The sequence below is a fragment of the Chelonia mydas genome, chromosome 5 (assembly GCF_015237465.2).
Source record: "Chelonia mydas isolate rCheMyd1 chromosome 5, rCheMyd1.pri.v2, whole genome shotgun sequence".
Lineage (NCBI taxonomy): Eukaryota > Metazoa > Chordata > Testudines > Cheloniidae > Chelonia > Chelonia mydas.
This window is the reverse complement of record NC_051245.2, coordinates 19,685,568-19,706,336: the sequence shown is the minus strand read 5'-3', so window position 1 is coordinate 19,706,336 and position 20,769 is coordinate 19,685,568. Positions and strand designations below refer to the sequence as shown.

General features: G+C 39.6%; 1 protein-coding gene across 6 annotated transcripts in view; it reads right to left on the bottom strand.

The window, feature by feature from the left end:
• WDR7 (WD repeat domain 7) overlaps positions 1 to 20,769 on the bottom strand; it is a 346,125-nt gene that overhangs the window by 258,558 nt on the left and 66,798 nt on the right. For all 6 annotated transcript variants that reach the window (XM_007055311.4, XM_043547548.1, XM_043547547.1 and 3 more), the window contains 2 exons: positions 19,300 to 19,495; positions 10,783 to 10,997 (listed from right to left, as the gene is read on the bottom strand). In XM_007055311.4, the coding sequence (XP_007055373.2) occupies positions 10,783 to 10,997; positions 19,300 to 19,495 (411 nt within the window). The remainder of the gene's footprint in view (positions 1 to 10,782; positions 10,998 to 19,299; positions 19,496 to 20,769) is intronic.

Here is a 20,769-nt window from a genome sequence, read left to right as displayed (position 1 = left end):
CCACCGACTGGCACAGGAAAATGTCCGACCGCAGCGGAAGAAATAAGACTGCCAGAAATCTTTGGAAGAGGATTGCAGAGTACCTCCATGAATGTTTCATAGCGATCTCTCAGGAGGATTCATGGGACTTCTGTATGTACATAAACAAACTTTTCTGCATGGCCCTTATTTCTACAGGGGAACAAAAAGCAGACAACTCTCTCTCTGTTAAACTGATACCTCTTCTAGTACGAGCAAATTGATGAAAAGTCAATAGTTGAGTCCTGCTAAATTGGGGACATCATCACTGTAATGAGAGGTTTAAGAGTAGCAGCCGTGTTAGTCTGTATCCGCAAAAAGAAAAGGAGTACTTGTGGCACCTTAGAAACTAACAAATTTATTTGAGCATAAGCTTTCATGAGCTACAGCTCACTTCATAGGATGCATTCAGTGGAAAATACAGTGGGGAGATTTTATATACAGTGGGCCATTTCCAGCAGTTGACAAGAATGTGTGAGGAACAGTAGTGGGGGGAAATAAACATGGGGACACCATCATAGGGCCTAATCACATTAGCCACACTATCAGATGCTCGTTCACCTGCACATCTACCAATGTGAGATATGCCATCATGTGCTAGCAATGCCCTTCTGCCATGTACATTGGCCAAACTGGACAGCCTCTACGTAAAAGAATAAATGGACACAAATCAGACGTCAAGCATTTAACATTCAAAAACCAGTCTGAGAACACTTCATTCTCTTTGGTCACTCAATTACAGACCTAAAGGTGGCAATTCTTCAACAACAAAACTTCAAAAACAGACTCCAACGAGAGACTGCTGAATTGGAATTAATTTGCAAACTGGACACCATTACATTAGGCTTGAATAAAGACTGGGAGTGGATGTGTCATTACACAAAGTAAAACTATTTCCCCATGTTTATTCCCCCCCCGCCCCCTACTGTTCCTCACACATTCTTGTCAACTGCTGGAAATGGCCCACTTTGATTATCACTACAAAAGGTTTTTCTTTCCCCCGTCCCTCTCCTGCTGGTAATAGCTCACCTTACCTGATCACTCTCCTTACAGTGTACATGGTAACACCCATTGTTTCATGTTCTCTGTGTATATAAAATCTCCCCACTGTATTTTCTACCGCATGCATCCGATGAAGTAAGCTGTAGCTCACGAAAGCTTATGCTCAAATAAATTTGTTAGTCTCTAAGGTGCCACAAGTACTCCTTTTCTTTTTACTGTAATGAGAAACACTCTTACCTGAGAATCCTTCCCCTGTATTGGGTTCACTCATGCTTGACTGCCAGTATAGTCAGTACTGACTGGACTGTGGTGGAGACTCAAACAGGTCCTGGCTCGTGGTATAGCTGGACCCCCCCACCCTCCCCACAGGTGCATGTCCCCCATCCTTCTCCTCTTCTTCCTCTACTTCACCACCACTGTTCATGTCAGGGGCCTGTGATTCTGGCTCCTCGGAGGTATCCACAGTGGTGTGCAGGGTGATGGTGGGGTGTTCACAAAGTATGGCATCCTGCTCTTTCTAAAAATGCCACATCTCCGGCTTGGTACTGGATCAACTGTTGGCCTCCCTGGCCTTGTGATATGCCTGCTGCAGTTCCTTTGCTTTCATGCAGCACTCCTACTGATCCCAGTCATACCCCTTCTCCTGCATCTCCTGTGCAATCTGCTTGTAGATGTTGAATTTTCTATGGATGGTCCATGGCTGTGCTTGCACAACCTCTTCTCCCCATAGGCTCAAGAGATCCAGCATCTCCTGTCTACTCTAAGGCAGCGCACATCTCGAATGTGTACCCAGCATGGTCAGCAGGGCAGCTGTGCACAACAATGGAGAGCTGCTAGGTGTGCTCACCAAGCCGGACAATCAGGAAAAGGCATTTCAAAAAATTGCTGGGCTTTAAAAGGGAGCAGGTGAGGCCTTCTGGATTCTGTGACTCCTGGACAGTGGAGTTCACAATTGTGGTCAGTGTTAGGCATTGTGGGACAGCTGCTTAAGGACTGCTAGGATCAACACAGGTAATGCAGTCTTCATTCATCCTGCTTTGACCTCAATACATCAGCTATGGCCTGCATACTGCAATGATGCCTGCTGAACTGGTGTTACTGCATCCGTGTATTGGAGAGCACAGAGATAAGTTTAAGTGTAGACACATTCACAACTAGGTCGATGCAAGGCGGCTTACTTCAACTGAACTTTGAAGTGTAGACCACGCCTTAGTCTGACTCAAGTGTCCCTCTGTATCTGGTAGTTTTCCCTCACATCCCTTTCCCTAGTTTAAATACTCCCCAAAAAACCCTTTTTGAGCCAGCAGTCTAAATAAGATGCTGCCTAGCCCATCAGGATAGGCTATCCCTTCCTAACAAAGTTCCCCTCCAATTCCTAATAAATGTCAACCACTCTTCTTTCCATCATGCAGTCATCCATGCATTAAGACACTGAAGTTCTCAGTCTAGTTGTTCCTGTGAACCAGAAGCAATTCAGAGAAAGCCATCATGGAAGCTCTGGTCTTAAACTTTTCCCTAATCATCTAAATTAATCATTCAGGATCTCTCTCCTGTCTCCTGATATCAGTACCAGTACAGTAGAACCTCAGAGTTACACACACCAGAATTACGAACTGACCTCATTTTGAGCTGGAATTATGCAATTAGGCAGCAGCAGAGACCAAAAAAAAAAAAAAGCAAATACAGTACAGTACTGTGTTAAACTTAAACTACTGAAAAAAATAAAGGGAAAGTTTAAACTCAGATTTGACAAGATAAAGAAACTGTTTCTGTGCTTATTTCATTTAAATTAAGATGGCTAAAAGCAGCATTTTTCTTCTGCAAGTAAAGTTTCAAAGCTGTATTAAGTCAATGTTCAGTTGTAAACTTTTGAAAGAACAACTGTAACATTTAGTTCAGAGATACAAACATTTCAGAGTTATGAACAACCTCCATTCCCAAGGCGTTCGTAACTCTGAGGTTCTACTTTACGTACCATTACTATGCATCCGATGAAGTGAGCTGTAGCTCACGAAAGCTTATGCTCAAATAAATTGGTTATTCTCTAAGGTGCCACAAGTACTCCTTTTCTTTTTGCGAATACAGACTAACACGGCTGTTACTCTGAAATACGTCTTCCTTAGCACTCACTAGAATGTTTTTATAAAAACCCATGTAAAATCAACCCATTTCTCAACCAGTCGGCAAGTCCCTGAATGGTTCTCAGTGCTATCACATGCTCAGTTGTCAATATTTCTAAGGACTGAATCCCCTAATATGCTACTCAGTAACTCAGTAACATGCTACTAACATGCTAAGTCAACAGCTCGGTCTCCTGGAGAGAAATTCTCAATGTATGAGGCATGAATCAACCTCTTCTCCCTCTGCCAGAAGATGGATCTCATCTGTCCCTCCATTCAACCTTGGTTTCCACTCATCATGACAGACTTCCTCACCTGGAGTACCATGACATGGGTGTGTCTGCTCCAGTGTCTCTGTAAATAAATATATGTGCTGTCTTCCTCTACTCTTCCAGTTCATCAACTCTGACCTCAAGCTGCAGTTCTTGGACCTTGAGATGCATGAGCTGCTTGCATCAGGGACATACACAGGCCACCTGACTACAAGGTGAACTGTCACACATGTAAGTAATCTAACATTTGCTCTTACACAGAGTTTGGATTGCTTAAGAAGCCTATGGAAGTGTTCATTTTTAACAGGTGTTTGGCAAGGTAGAGGGCCAGCTGAAAATACATTCCTAAGGACTGATTTTTAAATATGCAGAACCTACTTACAGCAAGTTATAGTGTGCATGGAGGCTCTCCACCAAATCAAAACTCAGAGCAACTGAGTTAATCTTCAATATTGTCTGATGTTCTGCTAAATATTTTTTCCTACTTCTCCTTAGTTCAGCATCCCAGTTGAAATCCTCATTTCTTTTGTACCATAAAAATTAGGCTCTCTTTCCAGCAGTCTCTTCACTTTGGACATGAAGACAATTATAAACAAGAACCTTTTCCTCCACCCCCTTTTTTTCCTGTTACATTTTAGTACATAGCTCAACCATTAGTGGCAATACTGACTGAACACCCAGATGGCCTAAAACAGTCAGAAAAAAAAAAAAAAAAACCCAAAAAACCAATGAATAGCCAAGTTCTGTGTTACATGAACAGAGAATCAAAAAGTTCCATTTATTTAATAAATTAGCCATGAAAGAGATCACAGGAAATGAGAGTGTGGAAGGAAATTATCCAATTTCTCAGTATCGATGAGTAAAAGCTGAGAGAGAAGAAGCCATTTTTAAACACGTTATTTTTATAAATGGTATAACAGAAGGGGTGATCTGATTTACAATGCATTAATTACTCTTATGCCTTATGTACTATAAAGCTTAATAATTTATCAGAATACAAAGTACAGAACTATATTTATTTATACAAGACATTTTGTTTACTGCTGGAGGGGGGACAATATAATGAAAGGTAGAGATAACATAGAAGAAATATTTTAGCTATTAAAATCTCTACACATACGTTGTTACCAATGCATCTCTCTTACATGCTACCCACTATGGTTGAAAGATAGATATGCAGCGATTAACAACATCTTAATTAGATTTGGAAAATTTGTTAATTACAAATGGACTCATCTAGAGCACAGTTTTGAATTCATACTTGTGCAGCTGTAATATTTAAGAATCCAATCCTACAAGCATGCCAACAGACACATTTGAGTTCAATAGGAACAATCACATACATAAGCTTAAACATATGGTTAGTATTTGTCAAATGCAACATGGTATGCTAAAGGATATACTTTATAAATATTAATGAAATGATTTTGAACATAGAATATGTAAAAAAAGAAAAAAACATGGCTCTAAAATGGGAATGGATCTCTGATGCCCTCTGCTGTCCTATTGTTGTCACTACTAAAACACTAGTAAGCATTAATTTCAGAATCAAATCATTTCTGAAGATTCACTTAAAAACTTAAAGTAGGCTAATTTAATTACCTGATACTCCAATTTGACAGGTTACTGTTAGGTATGAGAATTTAATTATTATTAGTGCTCACCTATGAGCTATCAGCAATAATTAAAGAACATATTAAGCAAAAACAGAAGCAGATATGCTTTCCTTTAATATGCAATTTCAAGGATTTTCCAATTTGCCCCCATCAGAATTTAGCCTCTGTTAAATTTTAATTTTCTTCATTATAGAAGATAATTCGAGCAGGTGACTTTCCCATCCATTCTATGACAAATTCATAAGCCCTTTGTAGGGGCAAAGCTTATTCCCTTCCTGTGTTTGACTCCATTAACAAACAAATGCACATGAAACAAGTCCAGCCCAAGCCTTCTCTTCAGGCTTTACCCCTAAAGTTCCTCCTTTGGGGGTGAGGCTCCATAAACTAGACTAATGTATAAACTCATCCTGCAGCACTGATAATGTAACATCTGTACAATTTACTTAAACTTCACTCTAATCTGTACAATTTACTTAAACTTCACTCTAATATTCACTGAAAGCTGCAGTTAGCATGGTTGTCATTACACGCATTTATTTATTACTCACATTGATAAACAGCCCATTATTATACTATCTGGGTAATATTTACATAACCTATAAATTTTGTGTTTCTAAATGCATACACAAATGCATGCAATTGATCAACTTGTGCCTTACTAACGGTTAATGAAATGATTTTAATGAGTAACTATAGTTTTATTTACTGAACATATGTAAACACAGAAAAAAGAGTTGTTAAAATGTTTTAAATATTTACTCTGTCAATTACCTGTATTTGTAGACAAAGCAAATCCATTAACGTGTTCTTGTGTTAGACTTCTTTAAAATCTTTCTCCCTAATTAGCTTCAGCAATGAGATTATTCAGCCCTCACTCTTCTTCTGTAAGCCTCATATATATATTTTAACAATATTATTTCCTGGTTTCCCACAATGCACCATTATAAAATCAAACTTCAGACACATCATAATGGAGGAATTTTTCAGGCAAGTCAAACTACTACAACTGACATGAAAAAATATGGATCAATGCTGCAACTTTAGCATGCATACACACACACACACACACACACACAGGGTAAGACTTCTTTATATTGGACAACGATCGGACGGTAGGCCCTGGCCCAGCTTCAACATTACCAATTATTGAAAGGGACACAGCTGATACAATATATTTGGATCTTAGTATTAATAATCTGGATTTCGTATTATTTCACAAAATCTTATTATTTAAAAAAAATTCAAATCAACTTGGAAAAGAGCATGGTAAACCATAAACAAATAGGGATAAATACCAATATCAAATTGGGGATCAATATCTAGAGGAGTAGCAGAGGGATCAGTGTTGGCTTGGTATTATTAAGCATCTTTATTACCTATCTGGGAGGGAAAGTAAACAGTATCTTCATTGAATACCTTTGTGCTTGTTAAGTCTAAAGAAAAAAGAATAAAAATCATGGTGGGACTTGTGATAACTGAAAGCTATTGAAAAGGATATTAAAACTTTTTTAAAACATTTAAAATTATTAAGAGACAAGAAAAGGAAATCCACTACCATTGTGCAAGCTGTCATGAAATGGGAATTTTCTGCAATATTTTTATGAATGATATGCATGGTAGCGACTTACTTGAGTGGAAGCAAATAGATGCTCTGAGGGAAGAATGGTAGACATGAGGTATTTATGTTACCATCTGGGATGGTATGAGTGGATTGGTAAAGTTCTGGCTGAAACTGACTCGTATCAATGGAGGATCCAGAAAGACAATGGGAACACTGAGCAACTGGGAAACTCCAAGCAGACAGAACATTTAAACTCAACAGGGGTCTGCCAGAGGATGACAATGGACTAAGAGGTGACAGGAGGCTAGGAACTAGCCTTTGATTTAATAAACACAAGTAACAATTGGTTTCAACAGAAATCATAGAAGAACAAAATGAAATGGCATATCTAAATAGTAGCATTAGTTTAATAAAATCCCAAAACCTGACCCCAGTAAGCTAGTTCCGGTGGAACTGATGGATTATTAGAGCAGTGCATGCTTGAATTAGGGCAGTAGTGACTATCTCATGGCCCTAAAGGCTCTAAAATATGTCTAATGAGGGTAACTAAGTTAAGAAGAAAATGCATATTTGATAATAATTGAAAATATGTTCCTTGAGCTCCACCCTGAAATTTTTCAACTGAAGCATTTGAAACAGTCCTATCACTAAAGGAAGGAGATACGGGGCTCCACCTCCCCAACTCTCTGCCAATGCTTCCCCTGCAGCACCAGGAACAGCTCTGATGTAAGCCAGCATCAATCCAAACAGCCACTGTCCCATCCCTGCTGCAGTTGCTCAGTACTGCCCCCATTCGCAGCCTGCTCTATCACAAAAAGAAAAGGAGTACTTGTGGCACCTTAGAGACTAACCAATTTATTTGAGCATGAGCTCTATCACAGGGGAGGATGGAGAGAATAGCTCTAGCCGCTTCATTGCTTTCTTCCCTGCCAGGCTGTGGGAGGCCCAGAAAGAGCAAAATTAGGAGCTCAGCTGGCTTTACGTAAGCCTACTAAATAGTTAAACTACTGATTATATAGCCCCTTGACCTTTCTGAAATAATATATTCAGCCCACAGGCTGAACAGGTTAAACACCTCTAGAGAAAGGGATAACTCACACTAAGAGCCAGTGTTATCCAGTAAGGCTGGATGCTGCATGATATAAAAGGAAAAATTAAGCAAGGTCAACTAACTGGTTCCTTTTACACTCCCTGTACCCTGTCACAGTTCGTGAGGGGAAGTGTATCCACCAACTGAGGCCAGGTCAGCACTTGTGGACAAAATGGGCGTGCAGCAGAGTTGCCTGTAGATCACTTGTAGCACCGCTTGGACTCTGTAGAGGAGTTTTGGCCCCACAGTCTCACTGGGAGGTCTTGTTGCTACCTCCCTGCTCCCCTTACTTACTTGTCACAAGCCAGGGAGGCGGTAAGAGGAGCTTTTAAGAGAACATGCATTCAGCAGACTCATGATCAATTTCACTGGCTCATGTAGTCAGTGGCTTCTTCAGGAGATCAGGTCTGTAAGTGGTTACTAAAAAAAAAAAAGCGGGAGGGGAGAGGGGGTATTTTTTTGGACCATTAGGTTTAGAATTAGGACCATCCAGGATCCCAGGAAAGACGCTGGATGTTGGGAGGGGCATTCTCAATTTTCAAGGTCATATGATAAGCTTAATTGAGGACAATGGAGTAAAGATGTAGAGGGATACCAGGAAACACTCACCTGAAAAATCAGAACATCTGTGTGTGTGCACGTTTGTGTGTGTCTGTGTCTATATAAACATGTACCTCCACCCCAAGATACAGGAGTTTGAAAATCTGCTATATAAAACTAGACTTGCGTCCTACCATAAACTGTAGGCATTCATGTGTTTTCCAGTCAAAATCTATAAAGATAGCATCTACATTTTTAAAAAATTGAATGGCACTCTAATAGTTTGACATCAGACGAAATCTTGGGCCCTAAATGATCTTACTGTATCTAATGCTACAATTTAGATATGCCATTTCATTTTATGTTCTACTATTATTTCTGTTGAAACCAATTGTTACTTGTGTTTATTAAATCAAACTGAGAGGAAGTTTAACATTCGCAGAGCTCCATACTTTTACCACAGCACTCTAAATTTCTCTTAAAACTATCAGCGCTGTATGCGTACTCAGACTTCCAAAGGGAGTTAAAACTGTTTTGAAATTAAAAAACACTGTACCACTAAAGTTTCCCCCTCCCCCCTCCGGTTCAATAAAGTCCGTGTTGAAAGCCAGAGCATGCCTGATGTGTATGTGTTCTCCTGTATTGCACAAAGAAAATGTGACTGATTTTTCGAAGTACAGTCTATGTGAGCACCACAAGCTTAAGACAATTACAATCATTCAAATACTGTATTCTGAAGTAAAAAAATAGCAAACTGTATAAATCAAAAGCACACTGGATTTTGGTGCTCTGAATTTTCAAAGATACATAGTCATCATCAAACGCATCACAGTAGTCAATTACCCCACCCATGACATTAAATATTCTGGATTTAAGTTTGCTAACAAAAACACTGAAGGTAAAACATTCGCCACACTATGTGCACATATCCCAACAGAAAAAAAATATATTATGCAACCCTCCACTTCAATTTTTCAGTTATTTTTCTGAACCTCTCTTGCCATAGTCAGGAAGCTGAAGTCATCAGGAAGGTGTCTCTTTGCTAAGATTTCTCTCAAAGAGACCCGCAATCTCTACACAGAAGAGTGGTGAAAGAAATCCCTAATGAGTGGAGAGTGGCAAGAGGAATCCCCAATGATTCTGTCAGCATACATTTTTCATAAAGTGATTATCCCCCAGCAGCCTTTAGTTTCTTAGACTCCTTCTCCCCCCAACCCCCTTCTATAATTGTTTTCCTTGTAGACTGGGCAACAATTATCATTGCTGCAGGACCGAATATGTTCACAAGCTATACATAAATACTAGTTTCACATCAGGGGCTTTTATCACTAATTGCACTATAAAATGTGCTATTAAAACTGAGATAAACAAGACTGTAAAAAAAAAAAAAAATCACATAATGAGCCATGACCACTTACAAGAAGTGTTTCATAAATGGCACAGTAAAACTTATTTTTCAAAATTTTAGTCATAATATATCTCTTCCCTGCCTGCTCTCTTTTCAGATGGGATTGGGAAATAGTTCTGAATTTAAATACGTACTAGATTAAAAATAGACTGCATTTCTATCAAGTCGATTCTTGGTGTACTCAACTGTTAATACATCTTAACAGACATTCTGATATTTACAAACCAGTTACAGTGTTGACATCTACTGTGCACTGCAAAGTCTTTAATAAAAAGAATAAAACTAAGGTTCAATCTTTGTTATAAATATAAATTACGCTAGTTACCTTACAAAGAAATTTCATAAATCTCAAAATGCCAATATGGCAGGCAGGGAAAAAAATTAGCATATGAAAATCCTGTCACTCAGTTGCAATATTCAAGGGAAAATGAAAGTTATTAATTATAAAATACAGGTACTACATAGAATAGTTAAAATGTACAAATTGACAGGTTTCAGTGCGGTCAATATTTTAAACCTCAAACACATAAACTGAAAAATAAACCGTTTTCTAAACTATATAACAAGTACGTTAAGCATCTGCTTCGTACTTTATATATAACAATCCTACCAAAGTGTAACTCATAGCGCACTTTTAAAAGTAGTGGAATTTACTCATATTGTTTTAGAGAAACATATTTTAACCTGTCACTTAAGCAGCTGCAGATAGAAGGACAGTTAATCAATGTATATTAGAATGAATCTCTAAACTATAAGAGGCACTCAAATACTTCTTCTAATGAAGTATAAAAAGATTCGAGTTTGGAGTCCCATAAACAGATGTCATTTTAATTAATTTATTTCAAATTTTAAAACAATGCGTATTTTTTCATCTTTATTTTGGTTTATATTTAACTCTGGATAAATACCCTTTATGTTAGAAGCTACAGAAAGTTCTAATCAACTTCAATTCATTTTAATAGCCTCAAAGGACATCTGTTTTTGGGCCTGACCTAAGGCCAACTGAATTCAGTGAGAGATTTTCCATTAACTTTAAAAGCTGTTGGATCGGGCTCTTTGAGATTAAAGTGATTAAGATTTTCTACATAGGTTCAGTTATGGCAAACAAAACAAATACATTCCAGCTATTGCATTAAAAACAAACAAACAACTTACTTTGTCAGATGCTTCAGAAGCCAGAAGGTTCGTAGCAAGAGTCTGTAGTTTCTGATGGGCCATATTTTTTAGAGCAGCAAGGCTACGTCTAGTCATAGCCTGTTTTAGATTGACGGCTGGGTGGCTCAGGGAATCTACTGCAGCTGGAACTGCCTCATCACAAGCATTCAAGATCTCGACTGCTGTTATCCCCATCACACAACGATCCAGTGCACCTTGAAATGGAAGGTGAATAATGAAATGCATTATTTTAGTACAGGCAATTCAAAAATGTAAAAAGCATATGTTAAGTAGTCACCTATTCTGCAGTATTTTCTGTAATGCCTAAGATGACCCGTTATTATTTATATTACTAACATGCCTAGGAGCCCTAGCCATGTAGCAGGACCCCAGTGTGTGAGGAGCCGCACAAGAACACGGTCCCTTCCTCCAACGAACTTACAATCTAAGTATAAAACAAGAGACAACAAACGGCTATAGAAAGATGAGGGAGTATAGAAAACCATGAAGCCATTAGTCAACACACTTGGCAGTGGTATCGCAACAGTAACCCAATGACTTTTGTGACTAATATTCCTAATGTGGTGGGATTTTCCTAAATTTCCTTGCAATTATAGGATGTAAAAATCACAAACGCTACACTTGATTTTTATCATAGGCAAAGTCAGTAGCAACACTTACAGTTGCCTAACACTTTCCATAACCAGCCTGTTTCCAGTTACTTAGAACTTTGTCAGACTTTATTTGTTGTGGCTTAAGTTTTCCATGCTTTCTCTCAGACTAGATTTTTTAGTTTAAGCAAAAACATCTCAGCCATTTCTGAGAAAGAGGTTAGTGAAAAAAAACAAATGAACAAACTTCTGCTACTGTTCAAAGAAATTGATGAAAAATTCTGTTAAGAGCTGTAGTGCTTTCATGCTTTGAGGCAGGAACTTGAAATATGACAGGCTGATAATCTCTCCTTCGCCCCAGTGCTAAATTATAAAAAACTCTGAAAACTGCCATTTGCACATGCGCAGTAGACCTTTTCAGAGGCTTGATGCTAAAGTCTCTGATCATTCCATCTACACTGAGCATGCTCCACAGCCTCATAAAGCTCTGGCTCCAGACGGGGCACAGCAGCACCAGTAGCCACCACCATCTCACTATTTTATGGGCAGTAGTACTGGCCTGGAAGCAAGGAAACCAGAAGTTCTAAGCTCAGCAACTCCACTTACCAGTATTAATAATTCTGTGCATTTCACTGAATTTATTACTGACAAGTCCTCAACACTAACTTGGGAAGCAGGCAAGTGTTCCACAAAATTTTGCAGATCGGATAACAGAGAGTGCACTAGGTCCATTCTGGCAATCTATGTCTGAGTCTACTATATTAGAAACAAGTCTCATTCATTCTAAAAAGCAGTGCAGCTGTGAATGTATGAATAAGACACAGGTTCTCATTCTGTGGGCTGCCCCTGCCCACAGGGGTGGAGGGGTTCCCAATAGATTTTAGGAGCCCCTCAACAGGTTTTGAACCCAGGACCTTTCAATCCACAGCACTTGAGATAAAAGGAGTACTAATAGCAGGAATAGTGTGTTATCCTCTGTGTAGGCTAGCCACTAGAAGGAAGCACAACACATGCTGGCCAGTGGCTTACACATATATTTGCTAGATCTCAGTGGAATGTTGGATGCCTGGATTGTTAGGTTGTACTCCCAGCTCTGGAGATCAGTAGTATCTAATTATTACTTGATAATACAGCTGTGTACACAGATTTGGCACATTCATCTTAAAAAACAAAGCTAAGTGCTCAAAAGTTAATAAGTGCCAGAATCTAGGTTGCTTGAGCAACACTAATTCAGCCCCTTGTGAGTATGCATGATGATACAGTCTTGCCCAACATCACATAGGAAGTCTGGCAGAGCTGGGAATAGAACCCAGCTCTCTTGGGTTACAATCTAGTGTCTCATGAGGGTCTGAATTAGGCTGACCAGACAGCAAGTGTGAAAAATTGGGATGGGGTGGGGGGCTAATAGGAGCCTATAAAAGAAAAAGTCCCAAATATTCGGACTGTCCCTATAAAATCGGGACACCGGGTCACCCTAGTCTGAATTAATGTTTCCCAAGCAACTTTAATTCTGGCATTTCCTAACTTTTGAGCACTTGTGTTTGCAATTTTTACTTTCATTAAACAGGATGTAATTTTATATATGTGCATATAGGCGTGTCCACAGGCACACCCTCAGTGCAAAACTATATTTCAAGGTGGTTCAATAGGAGATGCTGGGTACTCGGAGCTTTTGAAAAAAAATATCATGTCACTTTATCTACATCTCTAGCTTTAGCCATCCATTTTTGAATATGTTGGCCACTATGCCTTCTCTAGAAAGTTGCTGGTACTTGCATTCTTTCTGGGCCAGTACCATAGTGAGATGCTGCTATACAAGTATCAAATGTCTTTATATTTGAAGTTTTTAAAGCCAATGTTTTTTAAAGAATATAAAAAACATAACTGAATATGCCCTTTATGTCATGACTTCTCCTCAGAAGAGAATAACGTACCAGCAGCCTGTCAAAGTACAAAGGTAAAAGTCTTTAACCACAGTGTGGGACTAAATTAAAAGTGACTTCAAAACTGGAACTCTGAAATATTTATTAGGACCAATAGTACATTTCATTTTTTTTAAAGACATTTAAGATGTTCTTTGAAGTCCTTTTCAGATTTGATATTACAAGGAGTCCCATTTTATAGGAAAAAATGTTTCCAGTTCTTTTCCTCAGTACCTTCCTAGCGATACATTCAAGCTGATCTCAGAGGACATTAAATTTCACCCAGTTACTCCTGTACTGAACTTGGAATATTGGAACAATGGGTGCTGGGATATTTGCACAGTAGGATATTGTTTACGACAGAAATGGTTGACTGGTATATGATCTGGTAGATGACTGATCTTTTAGCCACTTTCTTCCTGTCTTTTGACAGTGCCCAATGCCAGGTGCTCCAGAGGGAATGAACAGAACAGGTATTCATCAAGTGATCCATCCTGTCACCCATTCCCAGCTTCTGCTAAATGGAAGCTAGGGACACTTCACAGAGCATGGTTTTGCATCCCTGCCCATCCTGGCTAATAGCCATTGACTAGTAAGTTGGGACTACGAGTGATTGTGAGGTTGCACTCTATATGATTTTATAAAAATATGCTAATGAGTGTGAATATAATGTAACTGGAATACGCTTCATGCAAAAGGTCTCTTGTAAGGTATCATTACAAAGTTTATAATCTACTGAGTGTGGTCATCCTATTTGTATAACTGTATCACTCTTGTATCAAACTAGAAATATGAAATAAACTCTGAGGTCCTATTGTAGTTATGCAAAGTGTGGGCCTTTAATGGTGGTTTGGAATCTTGATGGCTCCCATCAACCAGGACAATTGACTGCAGATGGCTCTGTTTTACTTGTAAGTCTTCCTGTATACACATGTGTGCTGGCAAGTGGGTAATGAAGTCTTCCAGTGACATGTGATCATGTCACCCTGAACTGGAATCCATCTTTAACCTGGTGCTTTTCCATTGAGAAGGAGGGGCGGGAACCCAGAGAGGGACAAAGGATTCCTGCCTTATGCAAAAGATATATAAGTGGGTGGAACAGACAAAGAGGGGAGCCATCATGAGAAATCCCCTAGCTACCACCTGAGCCAGAACAAGGGCTGCACCAGGGGAAAGGATTGTGCCCAGACTAGGACAGCGTCCAGTCTGTGAAAGAAACTTATTGAAACATCTCTAAGGGTGAGATTTTACCTGTATTCAGTTTTATTACTGTACTAGACTAGACTTGCGCGTTTTATTTTGCTTGGTAATTCACTTTGTTCTGTCTATTACTACTTGGAACCACTTAAATCCTACTTTCTGTATTTAATAAAATAACTTTTTACTTATTAATTAACCCAGAGTATGTATTAATACCTGGGGGGGAGGCGCAAACAGCTGTGCATATCTCTCTATCAGTGTTATAGAGGGCGAACAGTTTATGAGTTTACCCTGTATACGATTTATATAGGGTAAAATGGATTTGTATGGGGTTTGGACCCCATTGGGCATCTGAGTGTCAAGGACAGGAACACTTCATAAGTTGCTTTCAATTAAGCCTATAGCTGTTAGGGGACGTGGTTCAGACTGGGTCTGGGTTTGCAGCAGGCTAGCGGGTCTGGCTCAAACCAGGCAGGGCACTGAAGTCCTAAGCTGACAGGGCAGGAAAGCAGGAGCAGAAGTAGCCTTGGCACATCAGGTGGCAACCCCCAGGGGGTTTCTGTGATCCAACCCATCATGGTGATAATTAAAGGTTTTTGTCATTTTGCAAAAATGGAAATGTTATGGTATCCTTGCCAAATTCCAATCTGGACAATTACATACCTACAATAAGATCACTAAAAAATTGCTTGCAACCTGGGTATTTTTTTTAAAAAAAATCATGCTCCAGTTCTAGATAAGATGCTTTGATAACTTATCTTAAGTAAAAAAAAACGAGCCTATTTCTCCTAAACTCAATAATCTCAATTAATAGAAATATAAGTGCTTTTCATATTAAACCACATCCTACTGTGGAAACACTTTTGGTAGCAGGAATATTATATGTATCAGTTCAGTTAATGATGTTTGAGAAGCTTATTAATGTCTTACGTAACCCCTGTTACACCAGGATTTAAACTGTGGGTGACAGCCCGGGCACTGAAATGATCATGAAGGATTGAAGCAAAACAAGAAGCCATGACCTCTCCTATGCCAGGGTGGCCAGAGGCCAGCACAACCACAAAAGTGAGTGGAAGTTGCCAGGAAAAGCCATGAGCATAGTAGCCAGACAACTGTGCTTATTCACTACCTCCTTGCAGCAACCCCCTCACATGGAGCTCATTTGTACCCCCTCACAGTATGATTTAAAACTGCTCCTTTCCCTACTGGAAACACAGATGGAGGCCAGGGCAGTACAAACTTTGTCTCCGTCTTAGTAAGGAAAGCTTTGCTGGTACACAAAAGCATAATTCACATCCTTACACTGAACAGTATGTGAAATGATCAACATAACCCAATAGATGATGTTATTTTCTACTTCAGACTGTGAAGCAATGATAAATAGAAGGCACAGCTGCAGGACTTCCTCCTGCTTCTACCTGATATCGTGTATTGAGAGAAAAGAACACAACAACAAAACTTGGCTACATCATCAGATATGAAGAAAGATCTTCCTTGAAGAGAAGTTCACAGACTGTCAAAGACGAAAAAACCTTGCACAATTTGCTACATTCATCTGCTAAGTTGGATGAATCTGGTTCCACACAGACATTTTCCCCTTAATGCCCTGTCCTCTTATTGCTCCAATTATATTTCATAAGACCTAATGATGTGCTTTTCTTCCCCCCTTCTAGTACATTTCATATTTTTCACTGCAGTTCAGAAACCACCTCTTCTTTCCCCATCAGGGAAAAATATCTGTTACTGTAATATTTCCCCCACACCAGCAACAATGGGATGAATCAGGTCATCCAGGCTAACTGTCCATCTGAAGATGTGCGTATTACTGATTCTCTACAGTGGTAGGTTTAATGAGATAACTTTCCACAGATGAACACCGCATATGTATTTTGATTTATTTCCTTTCTATGTCTGTAACAGCTTAGAATATATAATTTTCTACATCATATCTATCACTTTTATACACTGTTGTTTGTTCTGTTATTTAAAACTCATTCTCATCCTCTTAAATGCTTCCAATTGAATTCAAAGCTGTAATTTTGAGTATTATCCATCTTTTACTTACTTATTTAGAACAAAAAGAAAAGGAGTACTTGTGGCACCTTAGAGACTAACAAATTTATTTGAGCACAAGCTTTCGTGAGCTACAGCTCACTTCATCAGCTGCATTCAGTGGAAAATACAGTGGGGAGATTTATGATAGTGTGGCTGATGTGATTAGCCCCTATGATGGTGTCCCCTGAATAGATATGTGGGCACAGTTGGCAATGGGCTTTGTTGCAAGGATAGGTTCCTGGAGTAGTGGTTCTGTTGTGTCGTGTGTGGTTGCTGGTGAGTATTTGCTTCAAGTTGGGGGGGCTGTCTGTAAGCAAGGACTGGCCTGTCTCCCAAGATCTGTGAGAGTGATAGGTCGTCTTTCAGGATAGGCTGTAGATCCTTGATGATGCATTGGAGAGGTTTTAGTTGGGGGCTGAAGGTGATGGCTAGTGGCATTCTGTTATTTTCTTTGTTGAGCCTGTCCTGCAGTAGGTAACTTCTGGGTACTCTTCTGGCTCTGTCAATCTGTTTCTTCACTTCAGCAGGTGGGTACTGTAGTTGTAAGAACGCTTGATAGAGATCTTGTAGGTGTTTGTCCCTGTCTGAGGGGTTGGAGCAAATGCGGTTGTATTGTAGAACTTGGCTGTAGACAATGGATCGTGTGGTGTGGTCTGGATGAAAGCTGGAGGCATGTAGCTAAGTATAGCAGTCGGTAGGTTTCCAGTATAGGGTGGTGTTTATGTGACCATCGCTTATTAGCACTGTAGTGTCCAGGAAGTGGATCTCTTGTGTGGACTGGTCCAGGCTGAGGTTGATGGTGGGATGGAAATTGTTGAAATCATGGTGGAATTCCTCAAGGGCTTCTTTTCCATGGGTCCAGGTGATGAAGAGGTCATCAATGTAGCGCAAGTAGAGTAGGGGCGTTAGCGGACGAGAGCTGAGGAAGCGTTGTTCTAAGTCAGCCATAAAAATGTTGGCATTCTGTGGGGCCATGAGGGTACCCATAGAAGTGCCGCTGATTAGAAGGTATACATTCTCCCCAAATGTGAAATAGTTATGGGTGAGGACAAAGTCACAAAGTTCAGCCACCAGGTTTGCTGTGACATTATCGGGGATACTGTTCCTGACGGCTTGTAGTCCATCTTTGTGTGGAATGTTGGTGTAGAGGGCTTCTACATCCATAGTGGCCAGGACGGTGTTTTCAGAAAGATCACAGAGGGATTGTAGTTTCCTCAGGAAGTCAGTGGTGTCTCGAAGATAGCTGGGAGTGATGGTAGCGTAGGGCCTGAGGAGGGAGTCTACATAGCCAGACAATCCTGCTGTCAGGGTGCCAATGCCTGAAATGATGGGGCACCCAGGATTTCCAGGTTTATGGATCTTGGGTAGCAGACAGAATACCCCAGATTGGGGTTCCAGGGGTGTGTCTGTGCAGATTTGTTCTTGTGCTTTTTCAGGGAGTTTCTTGAGCAAATGCTGTAGTTTCTTTTGGTAAGCCTCAGTGGGATCAGAGGGTAATGGCTTGTAGAAAGTGGTGTTGGAGAGCTGCCTAGCAGCCTCTTGTTCATATTCCGACCTATTCATGATGACGACAGCACCTCCTTTGTCAGCCTTTTTGATTATGATGTCAGAGTTGTTTCTGAGGCTGTGGATGGCATTGTGTTCTGCACGGCTGAGGTTATGGGGCAAGTGATGCTGCTTTTCCACAATTTCAGCCCGTGCACGTCAGCGGAAGCACTCTATGTAGAAGTCCAGTCTGTTGTTTCGACCTTCAGGAGGACTCCACCCAGAATCCTTCTTTCTGTAGTGTTGGTAGGAAGGTCTCTGTGGGTTAGTATGTTGTTCAGAGGTGTGTTGGAAATATTCCTTGAGTCGGAGACGTTGAAAATAGGATTCTAGGTCACCACAGAACTGTATCATGTTCGTGGGGGTGGAGGGGTAGAAGGAGAGGCCCCAAGATAGGACAGATTCTTCTGCTGGGCTAAGAGTATAATTGGATAGATTAACAATATTGCTGGGTGGGTTAAGGGAACCACTGTTGTGGCCCCTTGTTGCATGTAGTAGTTTAGATAGTTTAGTGTCCTTTTTCTTTTGTAGAACAGCTTACAGAGCATCTTTCATCATATGATCTTAAGGCACTTTACAAATCAACTACGGCACCCCCGTGAGTAGGTATATATGATTATCCCCCATTTTACAGATAAGGAAACTGAACCACAGGGAGGTTAAGTTACTTGCCCAGGATCATAGAAGTCAATGGCAGATCTGGGAATAAAAGTCCAGATTTCCTGACTCCAAGTCCTGTTGATTTAACCACTAGACCGTGCTTACTCAACAGTTACTTCAAGTTTAAGGACAAACTCAAACAGTTAGTTACTGAAGTCTCCATCAGTGTGTCCAGCAGTTGCCAGCCCAAGTGCATTAATTAGCTTTTCTAAAGATAAATAAGAAATTAAGTGGGGGGAAAAATAACCACGGCTAACTGTATTTCTCTAAATCTAATCAAGAACTAATTATTGGTTTTAACTACTGGAATGTATGCAAGAGCTGTGGCACCAAAGAATCCTAGGCATACTCCATATTTAGAGAGTCATATTTCCCAAACGTAATGTGATAATGTATGTTTGGTGTCATGCCAATCTGTCTTGCAGATGGAAAGCTAGACAAACCTTATAGAACATATCCCAAAAAAGTAGAATTTAGCTCCAAATGAAGGGATATTTTGTTCAGTTTCTTGCACTTGACCTTACCGGTATCCATTTGCCAGACATATACAGATCCGTCCGAACATCCCACCACCAGGTAATCATCTGAAGGCCTCCACTTTATTACTTGAATAGGGAACAGGTGACGAGATGCCAGCATAATGCATTTTTTCTCTCGCAAACTCAAAAGTCCTACTGAGTGGTCACTGGCTACTGAGCAGATGCAGTGCTGGACTCTTCCCTGAAAAATAAAACGTGTCTTGATCATAATAAGATTACTTTACATTTCCATATCACTCTTCATCAGAGATCTAAGTAACAAACAAACTTAAACAATCTGTGAGTTTTGTAATTACTACCATACCCATTTTACAGATAAGACACAGAGAGTGAAATCCTAACCCCATCAAAGTCCATGGCAAAATTCCCATTTGACTTTCATGGGCGCAGGATTTCACCAAGAGAACTTAAGTGATTTGCTAAAGATTGCATATATTGAAGAGCTGGGAACAGAATTTAGGAAGTCACCTGTTAACCACTTGAACATAATTGCTTATCCAGGCAGGTTGTGAACAGGTGTTAGGGGATAATGAACATCCTGCCTCTCCTATATTGCTTAATGCTACAAGAGTCTCAGTATGGAAGTATCTGAAAACCACTACACAAAACCAGTGATGTTACTTAACTAACATTAATTAAGAGGCTCTGAACTTTTCATACCTTGATATATTATACGTTAGTTTGTTCTTAAAAAGTGATCTCTGAAGTTATCTAACATTTTTCCTTCTTAGAAAAAAAATTGAGATAAGGTTTAAATGCTTTTTTTTTTTTTTTTTTTTTAAGTGCATCTCATCCAAGCACTTACGGAAATGTTTTCTGAAAAGCTGCAAAATTAATGCAACGAGAACAAGAAACAAGCATGTCTTGGAACAGTTTTGCAGTCTTTTAAAAACAATTCAGCCATTTGACAAAATAGTTCACCTTCAAAGCAAATAGAGATTATTTATGCTCAAAAGAATCTTGTTTTCATTTTATTATATTACAGCATGAAACATGAGCCAATACAGGGAATGACGCTACAGCCCTGATCCAGGAGGGAGCTCTGCAATTATAAATCCAATGCAGCTTCCCTCTGACTTCCTTGGGGGTCAGCCTAAGTAGAGCCATTTGTAAAATCAGAGCCTAAAACAGTATTTTTAGTAAATCTATTAATTCACAACTTTGTTGCAGGAGAGGAAATGATAGGAAGAAGGTATTTGCGCCTCCAACCGATTTCCTATTTTTTAAAGGTCAAAACACACAACTGACAAAGGGGAATTTCTATCAAACAAGCATATAATTATTCCTGACACTTTCAATTTGCAATTAGTAAGTGTTTCGGTGAATTGTCAAAACAAGATTCTCGATAAAAAAAACGAATCTTATTCTTTATTACCATTGGCTGTGGTTCTTTTAATGTTTGCATAATTGAAAACACAAAAATGTGCCTTTATAACTAATCAATAATATAATCAA